The following is a 24,033-nucleotide window of genomic DNA, read 5'->3' on the forward strand; positions in this document are numbered from 1 at the left end:
AGGGCTAGAACTCCAGAATCCTGATATCCTGTGCAGTGCTTTTTCTGCTACATCATGATGCCACTAACTGGATACTTGACCATAATTCAAGAAATATTTGTTGAGGGCCTGCTAAGCGTCAGGCATTATCCTGGGCTCTGGGGATAGAGCCATGAACAAAGTCCTGCCTCTTGGATTTACATTTTAGTGTGGGAAACAGACAATGAACAAATAGACAAATATTGAATCAGGTACTGGTTAGTTCTATGAAGAAAAGAAAAAGGTAAAGGGATAATGATTTTCAATCATTTCATTTCACTGAAATCAATTTTCAGTGAAAATTGGTGATTATACTTTTACCTCTTAATCTTTTCCCCTGCAACATAGCAACATAATTGAATATAAAGAAAACTAGGCTTTCTAGCTGGACACTTGGGTTCTAGTCCTGACTCTTAATTATTCAAAAACCAAGGCTGTTTAAACTTCTGGGCTTTGGTTTCTCCATTTTGAAAATGAAAATAATATATACCTTGCTTTCTTTATAGGGTTGTTTTAAGTATAAAATTATACAATAAATGGAATTTTTATTTCCATAAAAATGTGCCAAGGATCTAGATTTTTTAAAAACTGTCTTTTGTTTAATTTCTTTCCTCTTATCCAGGAATGATGCAACCAGAGAGGAGCTTCCAGAGTTTGGGCTCTAGATATAGGCAAAACTCTTTCATGTATGATGTGAAGCGAGATGTGTACAATGAGGAGACCTTTCAACAGGAACACAGAAGGAAGACCGCTTTCTCTGGGAACTTGGACATCGACATCAGCACCGTCAGTCACCATGTCCAGTGCCGGTGCGTGTGTGTGATCATTCAGCTGCCACCAAACTGGCAGCCCTAAAACTCTACTTGACACCGTTGGTGCCTACTTCTGTTTTCCTCCTCTGAATTCCTGTCATCAGAACCCTTAGCTTATTGCATAATTCCTCTACAGTTTTTTTGTGGTTTGTCTTGTAGCACCTTCTTTTTTTGTTTTTAATTTTTAAAATTTTATTTTATTTTTGGCTGTGTTGGGTCTTCGTTGCTGCACACTGGCTTTCTCGTTGCTGCGCGGGCTCCTCATCGTGGTGGCTTCAGAGCACAGGCTCTAGGCGTGTGGGCTTCGGTAGTTGTGGTGCATGGGCTCAGCAGTTGTGGCGCGCGGGCTCAATAATTGTGGTGCGCAGGCTCAGTAATTGTGACACACGGGCTTAGTTGCTCCGAAGCATGTGGGGTCTTCCCAGACCAGGGATCGAACCCGTGTCCCCTCCATTGGCAGGCAGATTCTTAACCACTGCGCCACCAGGGAAGTCCTTTGTAGCACCTTGTTGATTATAAACTTCATGGACATAAAGACCTTGGCTGTCCCCCACAACATCTAGGGATGATATTTAATAAATACATTGTTTGATTAACCACCATTGCCAGTCTCCTAACAACAACAACAAAAGCAACCGTGGTGAACTAATTAATGATAGCAGAATGACTATGTAAACCCTATAGTTCAGGGGCTCGTAACCTGTTTTTATGCTGTGAACCTTTTAGCAGTCTATCAGAGCTGATGAACATCCTTTCAGAATAATTTTTTTTTTTACTTTTTTTATTGTGGTAAAATATATATAATATGAAATTTGTTGTTTTAACCATTTTAAAGTGTACAAATTAGCAGCATTAATGACATTCACGTTGTTGTGCAACCATCACCACTATCTATTTCCAAAACTTTTTCATCACCCCAAACAGAAACTCTGTACCCATTAAGCAATAACTCCCCATTTCCCCCTCCTCCAGCCCCTGGTAACCTCTCTTCTACTTTCTGTCTCTATGGATTGTGTATTCTAAATATTTCATTTAAATGGAATCAGACAATATTTGTCTTTCATGTCTGGTTTATTTCACTTAGCACAATGGTGTAGCGTGAACCAGTACTTCATTTCATTTTATGGCTGATGATATTCCATTGTATGTATGTACCACATTTTGTTTATCCATTCGTCTGTTAATGGACACTTAGGTTGTTTCCAATTTTTGGCTATCGTGAATAATGCTACCATGAATATTGGCATAGGAGTATCTGTTCAAGTCCCTGCTTACAATTCTTTTAGGTATACACCTAAGAGTGGACTTGTTGGATCATATGTTTAACTTTTTGAGGAATTTTTTTCATAGCAGCTGCAGCATTGTGCATTCACATCAGCAAGTGTTCCAATTTCTCCATATCCTCTCCAACATTTGTTATTTTCCATTTTTTTAAATTATAGCCATACTAGTAGGTGTAAAATGGTATCACATTGTGTGTTGCTTTTCCCTAATAACTAAATATGATGAGCATCTTTTCATGTGCTTATTGGTCACTTATGTATCTTTTTTGGAGAAATGTCTATTTACTTCCTTTGCCCTTTTAAAAATTAGGTTGTTTATCTTTTTGTTGTTGAATTATAGGAGTTCTTTATATATTCTGGGTATTAAACCCTTATCAGATATATGATTTGCAAATATTTTCTCCCATTCTGTAGGCTGTCTGTTGACAGTGTCCTTTGTACACAGTTTTCATTTTAATGAAATCCTATTTATCTGTTTTTTCTTTTGTTGCTTGTGATTTATGTGTCATATTTAAGAAACTATTGTGAAATCCAACATAATGAAGATTTTCCCCTGTTTTCTTCTAAGAGTTTTATAGTTTTAGCTCTTAAATTTAGGTCCTTGATCCATTCTGAGTTAATTTTGTATACGGTATAAAGTAAGAGTCTGACTTAATTTTTTTCCATGTAGCTATCCCATTTTCCCAGCACTATATGTTGAAGAGTCTATTCTTTCTCCATTGAATGGTCTTGGCCAGAATATTTTTAAATGCATAAAATACATAGTATTATAAAGGAAACCAGTTATATTGAAATATAGTTATCAAAATATGAAAATATCCAAAAATTATATTTAATGATTATGGGTCTAATAACTACCATACTTTCTAAGTAATGATGAATATAAATGCTATTTTAAGATATCTGCAGCAATTTTAATGTAATATGAAAATATTTGTGATTCTATTGGTGAAGAAGTCAAGCTCTGCTGATACTACTGTGGTTTGTTGTCAATGTTCATAACTGAAGGAAATGCTACATTTCAGTTAGGAGGTTAGTGAAAATAAAGATATAATTTTTCCTAAAGTCACATACCCCCATGAGTTCTATCTAGAGACACCTTGGTCATCCATGGACCTCAGGTTAAAAACCCTTTGTGACCTACATCATGATATTAACCCTAACTACTCAAACTGTCCTCACTCACACTCCAGATTTATTAGTCCCTCTTGTCCCTTGATTTATCACTCACAATTGGCATGAGTTAGGTGACAAGTGAAGAAGGCCTCCACGCAGCCCTGTTGCAGATCTTCCTCCCTCTGAGCCTTCTCCTTTGCCCATATCCTGCCTTTTGCAAGTTGTGGTCTTGGATGTCCCTCCCCTGTCCTATATCACAACTCTCATTTTTTCTGCTCCAGGGTGGGTCAGAGGTCATATATCAAAGAGAGCATTGGGGGGCCACATTGGTTTTGTCTCTACAAAAGGATAATCTTTTCCTGACTTATACCTCATCATAAACAGGTACTACCAAAGAAATTTCAGCCTTATTCCCCTCCAGCTGCCCTATCCTTAGACCCTTAAATCTGACCCACACTGCCTCCCATGGGTTTTTATAGCAGTGCTTATTCCCTACTTCTAAAACAAACAGTTATATCCACTTCTGAATTTTAACCTGAAAGGTAGCACAGCACTGGTTAAGAGCAAGACTCAGAAGCCAGATTGACTGGTTTTGAATCCCAGTTCTGCTGCTTCCCACCTGTGTGACCTTAGGTAAGCTCTCCATGCCTACTGTGCTTCAGTATCCTCATCTATAAAATGGGGATGATAAAAGCACCTACCTTATAAGGCAATTGTGAGGATTTAAAGAATATTTGTAAAACACCTAGCAAATAGTAAAATAATAATAATAATAATAATAATAATAATCTTTTAATTTCATCTCTTCCTTTCTGCAGGAAACCTCCTATCTTCCTTCATTTTCTCCCTTTTAGTTACCCAACTGCAATACTCCCTCTCTTTAAAAAAAATCTCCCCTGTGCTTTCACATCAACTCTTACATTCCTCACTTTTAAGATGCCTTAACTAGGATCCAGATTCATGTCGAAGTGCTTATAACTCTTCCACCACCAGCTTCAGTTTCTGTTCCTCTAACTCCTTCCTTGATCCATGTCAGTCTTAGGTCCTTGTTATTCCGTGTCCATTTTACTTTTTTGCCATGCCAAAGAGCTTTGATGACTCTCCCTAGGGTGGCTGGTCTTCCAGGGTGGCACATGGAGAGGAAGGGACACTGGACCAGATGCAGAAACAAATTGTCCCAATGCCATGCTGTATTCTCCCCCATAGAGGGCCATAATTGGAGACAGCACACTCTCCACACCCAGGGATTCTCATAAAAATAGCAATGTGGTGTTCTTTCTAAACCTATGGTCTTGCTTCTGGCTCCTGAGCAGAATTCAACAGCTGTCAATAGGAACTGTGATGGTAATAGACTGGATAGAACACTGAACTAAAAATCACGAGATCTGGTTTCTAGCCCCACTTCTGCCCACACTTGTTACTGTGACCTTGGCAAAGACATTTACACTTCTTTGGCCTTAATTATCTTAGGGACTGTAATGCTCATAGTTGTTAGAGTCAAGCATATTGAAATTACTTCTTTTCTGAGCACACAGTTTAGCCTTGCATACACTGAAGTTATATTTGTTGCTACAGTCAAATCCCAATTATTCAGCTACAGCTCATACATGAAAAATCTCCATACTCTTTGTTTTCAGCCCATAAAGAGATGTAAATAGCAAAAAGCAATTTAAAACCATATTAGCTTTACTAATGGATTAATTGATTAACAGATCGATTGATTGGTTTACAATGATTCTGCTGTTTTAGATGATCTAAAGGTTAAAGTAGGTTTTCTCAATCTCAGTACTGTTGACATTTCGGACCATGAAATCATTTCTTGTGGAGGGCTGTCCTGTGCATTGTAGGCTGTTTGGTGGCATCCCTGGCCTCTACCCACTAGATGCGAGTCGTGATAATCAAAAATGTCTCCAGACATTACCAGATGTCCCTTAGGAAACAAAATTGCTTCTGGTCGTTATCCACTGGGTTAAAAGATAATAAGGGCTTATTTTATTGCCTTTTCTTTCCATGGCTAATGCCATAAGCACAAGACTCCATATTCTATATTTTCTATAAATTTCTGCATATTACAGGTCAAAGCCATGTAGAGTTAATGCTTGGTAAAAATTTTAGTATACAGGAATGATGTGAATGTGTTAATTCCCTGCCACCCACCAATAGCACATCTCAAAAAACTGTCCTTACCAAGAGAAAGCCATAACAGTCCATTTTTCTACTGGAAAATTTTGGTAGGTTGAATTCTTTTCAAACATTCTGTAAAACCACAGGCCTGATTCGTATGCTGGACTTACAAGGCTTAGTTCTTGTCATATATATGGCACTGGTTCTCAGTTGAAGGTGATACTGTCCCCCAGGGAACATTTAGCAGTGTCTGAAGACATTTTTCATTGTCACGACTAGGGGAGGGGATGCTACTGGCATCTAACGGGTAGAGATCGGAGATGCTGCTAAACATCCTGCAATGCACAGGACAGCCTCACAACAAAGACTTATCCAGTCCAATATGTCCAAATATCAGTAGTGTTAAAAGAAACTCTGTTGTATGGGAAGAAGAAGGTACTCACTATGCCTTTTCTTGGCCATGTGGGCTTTTTCTTTGGAGAACCTAATCAAGTCTCTGTTCTTTCTCACAGCTGCTCATGGCACAAGTTCCGAAGATGCATGCTTACAATCTTTCCCTTCCTAAAGTGGATGTGTTTTTATCGATTCAAGGATTGGCTTCTTGGAGACTTACTTGCTGGGATAAGTGTTGGCCTTGTGCAAGTTCCCCAAGGTAAGAAAGATACGAAGGTTTTTCACCCACAGACAATACATCAGACCTGGTCACTTGTCCAGAGTAAACAAATTACTTGTGCTAGATGACTAGAAAAAAAATGTGAATTCCATTCACATCATTACCATTTGTTTCCTTACCTGCCAAATTTCTAACTCTTCTAGGGTAGTTCCAAAAGTCTCAGTTTAGTTTAGACCCCTGATACTTTCTAGAGTATTTGTAATGCCTGCTCATGGTCATTTTTTGCTTAACTAGTCATTTTATACTCGAATAGACCTCACTTGGCATTGGTTTTACTTAAAAAGGTGAAGGGTAGGAAACACAGCATGCTAGCTTCCCTTCAGCAAGTCACACACACAGCAGTCCAGGGACTACTCTTTGGTCTTACAAGTGGCAGTTCAGATATAACACAACAAGATCACACAGATAGGTACGGGAGCTATCTGGGCTTTAGAAGCCTCATTTCCCAAATAGGAACCAACTTCTCTTATAATTCCCATAACTGATGCCTCCATGGGTCCCACAGCGACATGCCCAGTTACAAGAGTCATTGTGCTCTGAGAAGCTCAAAGCTAAGGCTTCCCACAAGATATTAATCTTTTTTTTTTTTTTTTTAATTTATTTATGGCTGTGTTGGGTCTTCGTTTCTGTACGAGGGCTTTCTCTAGTTGCGGCAAGTGGGGGCCACTCTTCATCGCGGTGCGCGGGCCTCTCATTATCGCGGCCTCTCTTGTTGCGGAGCACAGGCTCCAGATGCGCAGGCTCAGTAGCTGTGGCTCACGGGCCTAGTTGCTCCGCGGCATGTGGGATCTTCCCAGACCAGGGCTCAAACCCGTGTCCCCTGCATTGGCAGGCAGATTTTCAACCACTGCGCCACCAGGGAAGCCCCAAGATATTAATCTTTAATTCATAGTCCCCTCGGTCCAGATAGAATATACTAATCAGGCTCCTTTTACCATAACTAATGTTGGCTGGTAACACAGCTGACATCCCACCATTATCAGGTTTCCAAAGAAACAGAGCTAGAAGGTTAACCCAAGATCAACTTTATCAGAGAAAGAGAAAGGATTTTGTGTTAATCCGTTACTCAGAGTAGTTCACAATTCCCTATGTAGTCTTTAAACACCTCTGTTTCTCTATTCTTCTGGGGCAAACCAAGCAGGGTTGAAACTTGTGATTGTACAGGTTGTGTAAAGCACAAATGAAGCCAACCAAAGGGGCCAGTGGTAGCTGAAATCCAACTCTGGCATAGGGCTGTTAGTTGGAGAAAAGGGATCCCTTTAAAATAATTAATTATCATACAGTAAAATTTACTTCTTTCATACAGTTCTATGAATTTAAACACAGGTATAGGGTTGTATAACCACGCCACAGTCAAGCTACATAACAGTTCCATCAGCCCCAAAACTCTCTTGTGCCATCACTTTTTAGTCACATCCTCTGCTAACTTCTAACCCCCGGCAACCAGAGATCTCTTCTCCATCACCATAGTTCTGTCTTTTCGAGAATGTCATATAAATGGACTCATACAGTATGTAACTTCTGAAGGGTGGCTTCTTTAATTCAGCTTTATGCCTTTGAAATTAATGCAAACTGTTATGTGCATTGATAGTTTATTCCTTTTTATTGCAGAACAATATTCCATTATATGGCTATATCACAGTTTTTTGTCCATTCACTTATTGATGAACATTTTGTTTCCAGTTTTGGGCCATCACAGAGTTGCTGTGAACATTCATGCACAGGTTTTCGTTTGAAAATATTTTTCATTTCTCTAAGGTAAATAACCCAGGAGTGATATTGTTGGTTATATGGGAAGTGTATGTTTAACTTTGTAAGAAACTGCCACACTGTTTTTCCAGAGTGGCTGTACCTACCATTTTACATTCCCACCAGCAATGTATGAGAATTCTAGTTCCTCCACACCCTTGTCAACACTTGATATTGTCAGTATATTTAAATTAAGCTTTCTATTTTGAGTTAACTATATATTCACATGAATTTGTAAGAAACCACAGAGAAGTCCCTTGTATCCCTTACCCACTTTCCTCAGTGGTAAATCTTGCAAAACTATAGATCAGTCTCACAATCAGGATGTTAACATTGATGCAGTCAAGATACAGAACATTTCTACCACCACAAGGATCCCTCATATTGCCCTTTTATAGTCACCCCCACTTGCTCCCTGCCCCCATCCCCTCCTTAATCCCTAGCAATCACTAATCTTTTCTTCATTTCTATAATGTTATCATTTCAAGAAAGTTACATAAATGGAGTCATACAGTGTGTAACCATTTGGTATTGGCTTTTTTCACTCATCATAATTCTCTGGAGATTCATCTAGGTTGTTGTGTATATCAATAGTTTATTCCTTTTTTTTTTTTTTTTAAGTTTGTCCTGACCACTTTAACTAGGGTCTGGCTTTTTTTTTTTTTTTAATTAATTAATTAATTTATTTATTTATTTATGGCTGTGTTGGGTCTTCGTTGCTGCGCATGGGCCTTCTCCAGTTGCGGCAAGTGGGGACCACTCCTCATCGCGGTGCTCGGGCCTCTCACTATCGCGGCCTCTCTTGCTGCGGAGCACGGGCTCCAGACGCGCAGGCTCAGTAGCTGTGGCTCACGGGCCTAGTTGCTCCGCGGCATGTGGGATACTCCCAGACCAGGGCTCGAACCCGTGTCCCCTGCATTGGCAGGCAGACTCTCAACCACTGTGCCACCAGGGAAGCCCAGTTTATTCCTTTTTATTTCTGAGTAGTATTCCATGGTATGGATATACCAAAGTTTGCTTAAAATTTCACCCTTGAAAGACATATGGATTGTTTGTAGTTTTTGGCTATTACAAATATAACTATTATGAACATCTGTATGTAGGTTAGTGAACATAGTCTTCATTTCTCTGGGATAAACGTCCAGGAGTGCAATTGTTGGGTTGTATAGTAGTTGGCATGTTTAGTTTTCTAAGAAACTGCCAAGCTATTTTCTAGAGTGGTTGTATCATTTTACATTCCTATTGGCAATGTATGAGTGATACAGTTGCTCTGCATCCTCACTACCATTTGGTGTAGTCACTAGTTTTTACTTTAGCCATTCTGATAGGTGTGTAGTGAGATCTCATTGTGGTTTCAGTTTGCATTTCCCTAATGGTTAATGATGTTTAATATCGTTTCATATGCTAATTTTCCATCTATACATTTTAATGAAATGGCTCTTGTCTTTTGCTCATATCCTAACTGGACTGTTTGCATTTTTACTTTTGAGTTTTGAGAGTTATTTATATATTCTAGGTACTAGTTCTTTGTCTTTTGTGTTTGGCAAATATGTTCTCCCAGTCTGTAACTTGCCTTTTAATTCTCTTAACATAGTATTTACAGAGCAAAATTACTAACTTTGATGAGGTCTACTTTTTGGTATCTGTTATTTTAGCCATTCTAAGAGATATGTAGTGGTATCTCATTGTGTTTTTAATTTGCATTTCCCTAATGGTTAATGAAGTTGAACATCTTTTCATGTTTTTATTTGCTGTCCTCCGATCCCCTTTGGCAAAGTGCCTGTTCAAGTTTTTTGCCCATTTTTTAATTGGAATTTTTTTCTTATTGTTAATTTTTGTTAATTCTTTTTATATTCTGAGTACAAGTCCTTTGTCAGATATGTGATTTTCAAATATTTTCTCTCAGTCTGTAGCTTATCTTTTCATTCTCTTGACAGTATCTCTGGCAGAGCAAAAGGTTTTAATTTTGATAAAGTCCAATTTATCAATTTTTTTTCCTTTTATGGATTGTACTTTTCTTATCATATATAAAAACTCTTCACTTAACCATCAGGTCACAAAGATTTTCTCCTATGTTTTCTTCTAAAAGTCTTACACTTTATGCTTTACTTTTAGAACTGATCCATTTTGAGTTAATCTTTAAATAAGTTGTGAAGTTTAGGTCAAGGTGTATTTTTTGCTGCATTTTTAAAGAAGACTGTTCTCTAATGAATTGTTTTTGAACTTTTGTCAGAGATCAAACAGCCATATTTTTGTGGGACTATTTCTGGACTCTATTCTCTTCCATTGGTGTATATGTCTACCCCTTTCCCAATATCATGTGTCGATTATTGTATCTTTTTAGTGAGTCTTAAAATTGGGTAGTGTGATTCCTCCAATTTTGTTCTTTTTTGAAATTGTTTTAACTATTATTTCATACAAATTTTAGAATCAGCTTGTCAATATCTACAAAAAATCCTTCTGAGATTTTGATAGCCATTGATTAAATTCATAGATTACTTTGAGGAGAATTGATATCTTATTATGTTGAGTTTCCACTCCACGATCACAGTATGTCTCTTCATTTATTTAGGTGTTGCTTTAATTTCTTTCATCAGCATTTGTAGTTTACAGCGTACAGATTCTGTATATATTTTGTTAGATTTATATCTAAGTATTTCATTTTGGAAGAGATATTGTATATGGTAATTAAAAACATTTTTGGTTTCCAGTTGTGCATTGTTTGCATATAGAAATACAATTGAATTTTGTGTGTTTACCTTGTATCCTGCAACTCACTTATTAGTTCTAAGAATCTTTTGTAGATTCCCTGGGACTCACTACATTGACAGTCATATCATATGTGAGTAGAGACAGTTATGTTTTCTTCCTTCTAATATGAATGGCTTTTATAACTTTTTCTTGCTTATTGTACTAGCTAAGACTTCCAGTGTATGTTAAATAAGAGTGGTGAGAATAGACATTTTGCTTTGTTCCTGATCTCAGGGGAAAAGCATTCAATCGTTCAACATTAAGTATGATGTTAGCTGTAGGGTTTTTGTAGGTGCCCTTTATTAGGTGGAGAAAGTTTGTATCTTTTCTAGTTTGCTGAGAATTTTTATCATAAGTGAATGTTGTATTTTGTCAAAGTTTTCCCTTTAGACTGGATTACATGAATTGATTTTAAAATATTGAACTAGCCTTGTATTCCCAGAATAAAGGAGTACCTTTAAAATTTTTCATATGGCAGCTACAAACCAAAATGATCCATTTGTATGGGTATATTCACTTCCAGGAAAGTATCAGAAAGTCTCTAGAGCATTCTTGTGGTGCTGAAATGAGAGACCTGAACTCTTGGCACTGATGCTTTGCCTGTGAGTCCCCTACTGACACCCACTTATCAAGCATCCTTCGTTTATGGTCAAAGTTTGAGGACATTTCTTTGCTAAATTTCCAAGTCATCAGTATAATTTCGTACCAAAATAAGAATGACATTAGGATGTATAAGTATACCTAGCATCCAGCACAGTATTTGGCACATAGTAGGTACTCAAGATATTTGTTGAATAATGATTACATAACTGTGTGAATGAATGAATCCAAGCAACTCTTGCTGACTGACTAAGGGAATGTGTGTTATTTTAAGTAGTGTGAATAATGAAATAATTTGTAGTGTAAATAATTCAAAAGTTTTACTTATATTTAAACAGGTAGGACCTAACGACTTAATAATTTTCTTCAGATGAAACAAAAATACTGCATGATGAAAACCTTATTAAAAAGGTGCTGGCTCTTCCTTACAGTAGAATCCCAATTTACAAATGTGAAAGAAAATAGAAAATCACCATTAGTGAAAAACTACAGTAATACTTATTGGAGATAAAATCCACTAACAGAGGTTAAAATTAGTGGGTAAAAGTTTGCAATCTATGTAACAGGATTTGCATAGTTTCAAAGTATCTTCCTCAAGATATTTATCAACTACTCCACTAATTTACAGTAGAGAACCTGGGAGAAACTACCTTAAACAAGTGATCAATGCTATCACCACCAATAGTAAGACATACGGAGATCAAAATCTTGTGATATCATGCACTAAAAAGGACACAATACCATTTCTGTAGTATTCGCATCAAAAATGTATAACCTTAGTATGATCATAAGGAACCTAAGCAACCCCAAACTGAGGGGCATTTGGCAAAATAGCTCATCTATTAATACTCTTCCAAAATGTCAAAGTCAAGAAAGACAATTAAGACTGAGGAGCTATAACAGATTTTAGGACTAAGGAGAAATAACAACTAAATGGAGTAGGGAACTGTGAATAGAATCCTGGAACAGAAAAAGGAAATTAGGGGAAAAACTGTTGAAATTCAAGTAAAGTATTTAGTTAAATTTCTAATGTTAATTTCCTGATCCCAATAATTATACTATGATTATGTACAATGTTAACATTAGAGGAATCTAGGTAAGGTATATATGGAAATGCTCTATTATTTTTGTAGCTTTTCTGTAAGTCTAAAATTATTTCAAAATTTAAAAAAATTTTTAAGGTTTTGGAAAGTCTGGGGACTTGGTTTCTCTCTGTTTCTCCATGGCCTAAGCTTAACTGAGACTTAGACCACTTAGTTCTCAGGCCGTTACCAAGTAATTCTCTTACCTTCCCTGCATTGGTGAGTTATTTGAAACCCTACATTTCAAAAGACTTTCTCCTCACACTACATGTTGCTTATCAAGAGTAAATAGGGCTATTCAGGGACTTCCCTTGTGGTGCAGTGGTTAAGAATCCTCCTGCCAATGCAGGGGACACGGGTTTGAGCCCTGGTCCGGGAAGATCCCACATTATGTGGAGCAACTAAGCACGTGCGCCACAACTACTGAGCATGCGCTCCAGAGCCCGTGAGCCACAACTACTGAGCCCGCGTGCCACAGCTACTGAAGCCCGCGCACCTAGAGCCTGTGCTCTGCAACAAGAGAAGCCACCGCAATGAGAAGCCCACGCACCGCAACGAAGAGTAGCTCCTGCTCGCCGCAACTAGAGAAAGCCTGCGTGCAGCAGCAAAGACCCAATGCAGCCAAAAAAAAAGAGTAAATAGGGCTATTCGATATTATACTGGAATTCACAGGCAGTGTATTAAAGCAAGGAAAAATAATATAAGGGTAAAGAATTGCAAAGCAAGAAATAAAACTTCATTCGTGTATATATATATATATATATTTTTTTAAAGATCGTTTTGTGATCTCAGATTAACATCTTTATTCTTAAATTTATTTATTTATTTATTTATTTATTTATTTATTTATTTATTTATGGCTGTGTTGGGTCTTCGTTTCTGGGCGAGGGCTTTCTCTAGTTGCGGCGAGCGGGGGCCACTCTTCATCGCGGTGCGCGGGCCTCTCACTGTTGCGGCCTCTCCTGTTGCGGAGCACAGGCTCCAGACGCGCAGGCTCAGTGTTTGTGGCTCACGGGCCTAGTTGCTCCGCGGCATGTGGGATCTTCCCAGACCAGGGCTCAAACCCGTGTCCCCTGCATTGGCAGGCAGACTCTCAACCACTGCGCCACTAGGGAAGCCCCATGTATTTTTTTAATGTAGAAAATTCAAAAGAATCTACAGATAAATTAATAGAATTAACAAGATTTTATCAAAGTTGCTGGATATAAGATGAGTAAATAAAGATCAATTACATTCCTTTATACCTGCAGGAAACAGAAAGTGAAAAAAAAATTTTAAATACCATTTACCAAAGCATAGTAAATATGAAGTAAGTTGTAATGAAACTAAGAAATGATGTGCAAGACCTCTATAGAGAAAATATACAACTTTATTGAGAAATATTGATAAGGACCTAAATTAATTGAAAGATAGCATTTTCCAAGAATAGCCAAATTCTTTTGAAGAGCAACATGGGAGGATTTGCTCCTCCAGCTATCAAGACTGAATATAAAGTTATAATGTTTAAGATAATGTCCATCAAAAGTAGAAAGAATAAATAAGCATTCATATATACATATATTGGAATACACAGAAGGAAAATGAGCACTCTCAAGCAACTCACAGCAACATGGAAGATGCTTATATACATAATAATAGGGAAAATAAGCAGAAATAAAAATTGTATACAGTGTAATTCCATTAATATAAAGTTCAAAAGTGGACAAACTGAACTATACTGTTTAGGGATATGTATACCAGTGGTAAAACTATAAAGAAAAGCAAAGAAATTATTATCACAAAAGTCAAAATAATGAAAACCTCTGTGGGGAGGGATGGAGTTGTGATTAAAGATCTGGGTGGGGATAACATGGGTGTTTGTTTTATAAATATTTATTAAGCTCAACATCTATTTTAATGCACTTTCTATTTATATATTTCACAATAAAAATGGGGATTACTAAATTTATTACAAAACTATTACTAGACTAATTACTAAAAAAAGTAATTAAACAGTGTGGTGGAATTCCCTGGTGGAGCAGTGGTTGAGAATCCTCCTGCCAGTGTAGGGGACACGGGTTCGAGCCCTGATCCGGGAAAATCCCACATGCCATGGAGCAACTAAGCCCGTATGCCACAACTACTGAGACTGCGCTCTAGAGCCCGTGAGTCACAACTACTGACCCCTCGTGCCACGACTACTGAAGCACGCGCGCCTAGAGCCTGTGCTCTGCAACAATAGAAGCCACCGCAGTGAGAAGCCCGCGCAGTGCAACAGAGTAGCCCCTGCTCGCCACAACTAGAGAAAGCCCACATGCTGCAACAAAGACCCAACACAGGCAAAAATAAATAAATAAATTTATAAAAAAACAAACAGTGTGGTATTACAGACTTAGACAATTAGGCCAGTGGAACAGAAAAGGGTCACACATTTATATGTTGCATGGTTTGTATAAGGTGTGTCACTATAGAAACAGACTTTTAAAAACTTATGTGAAACAATTGAATACTTATATGAAAAAAATCAATTTGTAGACCTCTACCTCACAGCATACACAAAAATCTATTCCTTGTAGATTAAAGACCCAAATAGGAAAGATAAAACTATAAAGATTTTTTTGGAATAATATAGGAGAATATCTTCTTGGTTGTGAGGTAGAAAATGTTTCTTAAACAAGACACAAAAAGCACTAGCCTAAAAGGAAATGACTGCTAAGTTGAATTAAATAAAAGTTAAGAACTTCTGTTTATTCAAAGACATGATGAAGGTTGAAAAGCAAACCATAGAATACCCAACAAAGGACTTAAATCTATAATATATATATTCCTACATATCTGTAAGGAACTGCTAAGTAAAATTGATCAACATTATTGGTAATCAATGAAGTAGAAGTGGAAATTAACTAACTCATACACACTAAAATAAAAATTCTGACAGTATCATGTGCTAATACAGATGTAGATCATGGGAATTGTCATACGGTGTTGGTGGGAATGTAAATTGTACAACCATTTGGAAAACAGTTTGGCATATTCTGGTAAATGCCCCAGCAGTTATGCTTCAGGGTATATCATCTTGAGGAATTTATACATCTGTGCACCTGGAATCATGTACAAGAATATTCATAGCAGTATTGTTCATAATGGCCCCCAAACTGGAAACAAAGACAGGAGACTATGTAAGCCTGGAGACAAAGAAAATGGGGAAATAGCTGCCTGGATCCTGATGGCTTTTTAGTTCTGTTTCCAGTCTCTGATGAGGCCCAACTGACCTTTGTTCTCTTTTAATAAATTTCCTATTTGGGGAATTCCTTTGTGGTCCAGTGGTTAGGACTCAGTGCTTTCTTTCACTGCCAGGGCCCGCGGTCAAGCCTGGGTTGAGGAACTAAGATCCCGCAAGCTGGGCAGTGCGGTCAAAAAAAATTCTTCTCCTCTTTTGCTCAAGCTGATTTGAGCAGGTTTTCTGTTACTTGCAGTCAACTGAGGCTTGCTTAGGGAAAATATGTGGAAGGGGAACCTATAAATTACAGAAGACTCAAGAGACATATCTACTAATGTGAGGACCTCATTTGATATAAACACAAAGATTGTAAAAGAAAGCACAACATCAACAACATCAACAAAACAAAACACAACATATGATAGCAAATAACTTTTTTAAAAGATCACCCCCAAACCCACCATACCTCTGGTTCAAGGTCTCTCATGAGGTGGCAGTCAAGCTGTCAGTTATCTCAAGGCTCTACTGAGGCTGGAGGATCAGCTTCCAGGCCTGGGTTTCTCACCATGTGGGCCTCTACATGGGCTGCTTGAGTGTCCTCACAACACGGCTGCTGGTAGGACCATGTGTGGGGCCCAGTGCAAGGTGAAAATGCAGAGTCCCTAGTTCAGAAATTATCCAGAATTTCAAGATGGTCAGAGTAGAGCATTAAGCCAAGTGTGGAGGCTTTCTAAGCCCAGGGCACTATGTGATTGCATAGGTCACACACCCTTGAAGTCAACTCTGGCAGCTGATGACCTGAATGAAAGAGAGAGCCAGAGAGCAACCAAGACAGAAGCCACAGTCTTCTTGCAACCTAATCTCAAAAGTGACATCTTACCATTTTTGTTGTAGCCTATTTATTAGAAGTAAGTTATTTCACGCTTTAAGGGTGGAGCTCAAAAAAGGGCATGAATACCAATTAGCCATTGTAGATCATCTTAGAGGTGGTCTACCAGTACAACCATATAAGAGAAATCAGGGAAATTTGAATATTGACTGGATATTTGATGATGTTAAAGAACCATTAATAATTTCTTAGGTGTGATAATGGTATTGTACTCAAAAGACGGTGTTTTTTTAAAAGATATATACTGAAAATATGTACAGATAAAATGATTTAGTGTTTTGGTTTTGCCTCAAAATAATATGGGATGGGAGAGGAATGGGGGCATTGATGAAACAAAATTGGCCATGAGTTGACCATCGTTGAAGTGGGTGATGGGTACTTGGGGGTTCATTATACTCTATTTTTCAATAAGTTTAAACTTTTCCATTAAAAAAAGCTTTGCTCGTTTAAGGCAATAAATTGGCTCACTGGACTCATAACTGATTTCTGATGAGCACACTGGTATGATGTAAATTGAAGAGAGTCCCTCAGGGCAGGAGCTGTGGACTTGAGACATCAAAGGATGACACCATGCATGTTAATCCATTTGCCTCAAAATTTCCAAATTCTCATGGTGCTTCTTAGAAAAGAAAGTAAGTATTGAAGAAGGAGCTGAAGGAAGAGACTGGAGTGGTTGGCATATGGAAGAGAGACAACACATACCAACTTGGAGTCACATCAGTTAAGTGTGACAATCCTTGCCTGTTCTCCAGCTTTTTCTCCAGCCCTGGAGGATTCCTAGGGCCTTCTTGTACTAGACTGGGCGTAAGAATGGGGCTGCTTCTGAGCTGTTGGAATTAAAGGTCTTATTGCTGTGATGTTTGCTTTCCATGATTTGCATGAAGGCCTCACAGTGAAAGGTGTTTAAGCCTATGATTTAGAATTGATGTGTAAAAGCTTGTGATAAAATAGGAAGAGAAGTTAGAAATCAAAGGAGATAATAAAAAGTACTAATTAAGGGCTGTATGCCAAGGGATTCTGTTACCATAGTCAGCTGTATACATGGGTCATTTTTATTTTAAATGTTCTTTACAGTTTTTATTTCAGGTGACTTTTAAAAGCCAGGCTACCTTTGCTTACTTAAATTATCTTGCTTTTCAGGCCTGACGTTTGGTTTGCTGGCAAGGCAACTGATTCCTCCTCTCAATGTCTCTTATGCAGCTTTCTGTGCTTCAGTAATTTATGGAATTTTGGGATCATGTCATCAAATGTCCATTGGTGAGTTCAGTGCCGGAACCACAGGAGGTGGATGAAGTCTCCATCTCAATCATTTACTTATTGCTAAGGAACCCAAGCTAAAGCTATGTTTAAGGTAAAAAGAAAGAAGGCAGAAGATGGATATTCTATCCATAGGGTTAGCGTTCAGATTTTAGAAATTGAACACTTCTTTTGTGATATTATTAATGTCACCACCAGACAAACAGGCCAGCAAGCTATTAAAGGAATTATAGGACAAGAGGTACTTTTCTTGGTGAAATTACCACATGTTGGAATCTGACTATCCTCAACCTGGAAGATCCAGAAATGATTTTGCCAGAACTCCTAGAGTGGATCCACTTTTCAGCTGTACCCATAATAACCAAAATCTGTGGACCTGATTTATAATAATCATGTCAGGGCTTCCCTGGTGGCTCAATGGTTAGGAATCTGCCTGCTGCAGGAGACAAGGGTTCGAGCCCTGGTCCGGGAAGATCCCACATGCCGCAGAGCAACTAAGCCCGTGTGCCACAACTACCGAGCCTGCACTCTAGAGCCCACGAGCCACAACTACTGAGCCCGTGTGCCACAAGTACTGAAGCCCACGTGCCTAGAGCCCGTGCTCTGCAACAAGAGAAGCCACCGCAATGAGAAGCCTGTGCACCGCAGCAAAGAGTAGCCCTTGCTCACCGCAACTAGAGAAAGCCTGCATGCAGCAACGAAGACCCAATGTGGCCAAAAATAAATAAATAAATAAATAAATTTTATATAAAAAAATAATAATAACAATAATCATGTCAGATTATTAATTTACATTGAGAAAATGCTGTCATAGTAATCAAAGCACTCAAACCCACAGGATAAGCACTTTTCTTCCCTAAGTCAAAAGTCCATCTGCTAATTTATAATTGGAAATGACTGTTACAGAGACCAGACTAGCTGAAGGTCATATAATTAGCACAATTACTTCCCCTAGGTGAACCTATACAGAAATCAAATCACAAAATGCCCTGAGAGTCTCAGAAGGGTATCGCCAACATTCACTCAGTAAAGTGCCTTTTTCTGAGCTTCCACATTGTATAACTGACCAAGCAACCAACATTGACCATTCCGTCACAGTTTTTCTCCAGGTGTGTTTGTATATTCAGTCCAGTTGCCATCCCATTCTGTTGAGTGCTCCTTTGCCTTTTTTAAGGACAATATTCCATATCTTTACTAAAATCTATTGTGTTGATTTTACATTTGAACACTAAGAGAACTATTTTATTCCCATTTTTCCAAGTTCCCAGGGCACATTACAATCATTTCCCAATACTGATAACAAGGGCTACTAGAGTTTTGTTTCTTAGGTACTTTAAAGGTAAGATTTGCCTTTGCCTCCCTTATGTTGATAGTAGAAGTAAATGAAATTATATTTGAAATAGGTTTAGCTCCATGTCATTTTGCACCTATTAAATCCTTCATAAGTGTTAGGTATTATTTTTCTTCTTATTATTATTGATTAGCTTTGTTTTCTGATCCTTTCACCACCATCTCATTTTATACCGTTTCTAAGAACAGGCACAGTGGCTGAGCCTGATACACATTTCTAGTCAATTTCTCTTTAATCCTACTCCATATGCCCATAACGCAAAGAGGTTAATACCTAGACCACCAAGATCTAAAACTTGTGAGTTGGTTACAGTACGTGGAGCCAGAGTTCTTTTCCCTGCTCTTTCTTATTTCTTGGTGGGCACTTTCAAATAAGAAAAGTTTGTCAGATCAAGGGCAAAACATCAGACCATGCCTTGCTTTTGTCAATATCTGTCAGTTTACCTGGACTTAAAACCTCACTTTCTGCCTAAACGTTTTCTTTCATAGGTACATTCTTCCTTGTGAGTGCTCTGACGATCAATGTCCTGAGGACGTACCCATTCAACAGTGGCCACCTAATACTGGGAACTTTCATCAAGGATGACTTTTCTAACCTCTCCTTCTTTGAGAACTATAACAAATCCTTGAGTGTGGTGGCATCCACAACTTTGCTGACTGGGATTATTCAGGTAGGACCTGAGTCTCTGAATCCCTGAAGAAGCAATAAATAAATAAAGGGTCTGCACGTGGACCCCTTCCTTTAATTGCTCCTGTTACCCATTGTGATATATCTGGAACTTAAGTGATTTAATTTTTCAAAAACTTATGGGTCTTCTGGATAGGCTGTCTCCTCAGTAACAAAACTTCTCCCTCCTCTGAAATCTACCACATTGGTTTAGGATGAGATACTCAATATTCTCATCAGTCCTTAATACTCTAAGACTAAAGAAGGGTCCCAGGGACTGTGGCCTAGAGTTCTACTCATGATTTCACGTTTTAAAAAATTTCTTTCTATTGTTTCAACAAGAATAGCATTCATGGGCTCACATACTATATTTTTGGTTAGTGAGCATTAGAGTCAGACCTGAAATCCTTTTTCTGCAATGACAGGACTCAGCTAATGGACAATATCAATGACTTATTAAAATATCAAACCTTATTTTGGGCAGTGTCTTTAATTTCTTCTGAGAGTCTACCATCTGAAGTGTCACCCACTGAACTAAAGTCACATATTTCAGTTTTATTTCTCTTTCTTCTCAGCTAACCTGCTCTATAGCTAATTTTCACTGATTTCCCCTGGGACCATCTTTTATTAGGCAAGGACTTATTGGAAGCCTACAAAGGCAGGCTATTATGGTAGGCTGACTCCAGCCCTGACACTTACCAGCTATGTGACTTACTTAAGTTATCTTACCTTCGTGGGCCTCAGTTTCTTCATGTTTAAAATGGGAATAATAATATTTGTATTGCAGAGTTCTTGTGAGGATTAAGTGAGAAAATGCATGCAAAGCATTCAGCCCAGAGCCTGTCAAATAGTAAGCATTAATAAATTATAATTACCAAGTATAAAGAAATGAAGTTGGTACTTTAATAGACACCAAAAATTTTTTTTAAAAAGATATAATACCGAGCTTCCCTGATGGCGCAGTGATTGAGAGCCCGCCTGCCAATGCAGGGGACGTGGGTTCGTGCCCTGGTCCGGGAAGATCCCACATGCCGCGGAGCAGCTGGGCCCATGCGCTACAGCTGCTGAGCCTGTGCTCTAGAGCCTGCGAGCCACAACTACTGAGTCCATGTGCCACAACTACGAAAGCCCGTGTGCCTAGAGCCCATGCTCTGCAACAAGAGAAGCCACCGCAATGAGAAGCCCGCGCACCACAACGAAGAGTAGCTCCCGCTTGCTGCGACTAGAGAAAGCCCGTGAGCAGCAACGAAGACCCAGTGCAGCCAAAAATAAATAAATAAAATAAATAAATTTATTTAAAAAATAAAAATAAAAAGATATAATACCTGTGTTTAAAATATTCAATCTTGTAGGAGAAGACAAAGTAACAGGCAGTAAGTCAGCAACCTATTAATTATCTAAGTGGCCTTGGCAAGTTCTTTCCCCTTTTTTGAGTGTCATTTTTTTTTCATGTAATAAAGGAGGAGATATTCCATTTACAGGAAGATGGAATATATGTACTTTTGCCTATTCCTCCTGCTAAGAACAACTAAAAACCTTGGAAAATTATATACAAAACAAACGTAAAAAGACTCTGAAAGGTGAAGAGAAGAAGACAAACTGGCTCAGACCCAAGGAACAACACAGTGGTGAGTTCCTTGGGTTTTCTTTTTTGCCTCATATATCTCAAACTTGGTGCTGAAGAAGCCAGAAACCCAAAATGCCAACACTGGCAGACCAAAAAAAAGCCCCAACAAAAGTCTGCTCTTTATAGCCACAGGACCAGGAAAGACTAGCAAGACTGAAAACTTTTACCCAATAACTGCTCTACTCCAGACAAACACCAAAAAAACCCCACAAAAAACAAACCTGTGGTGTCATCCCCACTCATGCCAGCAAAGGCCAAGCAGGGAGCTCAGACTTCCACCCTCACCCAGCTGTAATGAGGTAGCCACCCGGGGTATTGTCAGAGAAGGCCAAATAGGGAGTCAAGACTTTCATCTCCACTGGGCAGTAATGAGACACCCTTCCTACTCCTTGCTGGGGTGTATCAGAGAAAGCCTAGTGAAGGGTCAGGTCTTTCACCACAACACAGCATTAATGATGACAACCCCCTCTTCAGCAGTGTCAATGGAGGCGATGTAGGGAGAAATAAAGGCATTTCTGTCTCTCCCAGCCAGGATGGGAGGCCTAGTGGCGAGCCAGAACTTCCATCCCTTCCCAGCAAAAATGAAGAGTCCCTATTGCCTCAAGTGTCAGTGAATTTTGAGAGGAGAACCTGGACTTCTGTCTTACCAGGCAGTAACAAGGTGGCACCTTCCCCTTCCCCTGCCAGCACTTTATCAAAATAAGCTGGCTAAAACAGAAGGTTTAAATAAGATCCAGAGTCTTATAGCATAGTACACAAAATGTCAACAATTAAACTGAAAATAACTTGTCATATCAAGAACCGAGAACATTCCAACTTAAATGAAGAAAGACAAGAAAAAGATGCCAGCACTGAGATGACAGAGATATCAGAATTATCTGGCATAAATGATAAAGCAGCCATCCTAAAAACACTTCAGCAACCAATTATGAACATGCTTGAAACAAGTGAAAAAATAGAAAGTCTTAAAAAGTAAATAGAAGATGTAAAGAAGAACCAAATGAAAATATTGGAGCTGAAAAATACAGTAACCAAAATTAAAAATTCAAAGGATGGGCTCAACAGCAAAATGGAGGAGACAGAGGAAAAAATCAATGAACTTGAAGACAGAACAATAGAAATTACCCAGTCCGAACAACAGAGAGAAAATAGATGGAAAAAAAATTAGCAGAGCCTCAGGGACAAATGGGACTATAACAAAAGCTCTAAAATTTGTGTCATAAGCATCCCAGAAAGGGAGGAGAAAAAAGATGGGGCTGAATTATTTGAAGAAATAATAGCTGAAAACTCCCCAAATTTGGCAAAAAATATAATCCTACGATTTAAGAAGCTTGGAAAAACCCAAAGAAGATAAATCCATAGAAATCCACATCAAGACAAATCATAGTCAACCTGTTCTTTTTTTTTTTTTAATTTTTGGCTGCATTGGGTCTTTGTTGCTGCACTCAGGCTTTCTCTAGTTGTGGTGAGTGGGGGCCACTCTTCATTGCGGTGCACGGGCTTCTCATTGCAGTGGCTTCTCTTGTTGTGGAGCACGAGCTCTAGGCATGTGGGCTTCAGTAGTTGCGATGTGTGGGCTCAGCAGTTGTGCTGCGTGGGCTCAATAGTTGTGGCTTGCGAGCTCTAGAGTGCAGGCTCAGTAGTTGCGGTGCATGGGCTCAGTTCCTCCGTGGCATGTGGGATCTTCCCTGATCAGGGCTTGAACCCATGTCCCCTGCATTGGCAGGCAGATTCTTAACCACTGAGCCACCAGGGAAGTCCCCATAGTCAACTTCTGAAAACTAAAAACAATGAAAAAAAATCTTGAAAGCAGTGAGAGAAACACTTCACCTACAGGGGGAAAATAATTTAAATGACAGCAGATTTCTTGTTAGAAACCATGGAGACCAGAAGGAAATTGCACAATATTTTTTGTTTGCTGAAAGAACTGTCAATCCAAAATCACAGCCTCAGTGAAAATATCCTTCAAGAATGAAGGAGAGGGATTTCCCTGGTGGTGCAGTGGTTAAGAATCCGCCTGCCAATACAGGGAACACAGGTTTGAGCCCTGGTCCGGGAAGCTCCCACGTGCTGCAGAGCAACTAAGCCCATGCATCACAACTACTGAGCCTGTGCTCTAGAGCCCGCGAGCCACAACTACTGAGCCCACATGCCACAACTACAGAAGCCTGCATGCCTAGAGCCCATGCTCCACAACAAAGAGAAGCCACCACACCAATGAGAAGCCCACACACCGCAACAAAGAGTAGCCCCCACTCGCCGCAACTAGAGAAAGCCCACATACAGCAATGAAGACCCAACACAGCCAAAAATAAATAAATTAATTTTTAAAAAAAAGAATGAAGGAAATATCAAGACGTTCCCAGATGAAGCAAAACTAAGAGAATTTGTCACCAGCAAGACCTACCCTAAAAGAATGGCTAATGGAAGTTCTCTAAACAGAAAGGAAATGATACAAGAAGGCATCTTGGAACATCAAGAAGGAAGAAAGAACAATGGAAAAGGAAAAATATGGATAAATATGGTAGTTTTCCTTGCTTCTTGGGTTTTCTAAATTATGTTCAATGGTTGAAACAAAATTATAACACTGTCTGATGTGGTTCAAAATGCATATGGAAGAAATATTTAAAACAATTCTTTTATAAAAAACATAAAGGGAGGTAAAGTTTCTATAATTTGCTCAAACTGGTAAAATGTTTACACTGGTAGACTGTGATAAGTTATGCATATATAATGTAATACCTAGGACAACCACTTAAAATCTACACAAAGAGATACACTCAAAAACACTATGGATAAATCAAAATGAAATTCTAAAAAATGTTCAAGTAACCAA

At 38.7% G+C, this 24,033-nt stretch overlaps 1 protein-coding gene across 1 annotated transcript in view; it reads left to right on the plus strand.

The window, feature by feature from the left end:
* Positions 1-645: 645 nt before the first annotated feature.
* Positions 646-24,033, plus strand: part of SLC26A8 (solute carrier family 26 member 8) — a 63,972-nt gene continuing 40,584 nt past the window's right edge. The window contains 4 exon segments of the mRNA XM_061195122.1: positions 646-827; positions 5,866-6,005; positions 17,437-17,553; positions 19,393-19,574. Coding sequence (XP_061051105.1) covers positions 646-827; positions 5,866-6,005; positions 17,437-17,553; positions 19,393-19,574 — 621 coding nt within the window.

Source organism: Eubalaena glacialis, chromosome 7 (assembly GCF_028564815.1).
Source record: "Eubalaena glacialis isolate mEubGla1 chromosome 7, mEubGla1.1.hap2.+ XY, whole genome shotgun sequence".
In the NCBI taxonomy this organism is placed as follows: domain Eukaryota; kingdom Metazoa; phylum Chordata; class Mammalia; order Artiodactyla; family Balaenidae; genus Eubalaena; species Eubalaena glacialis.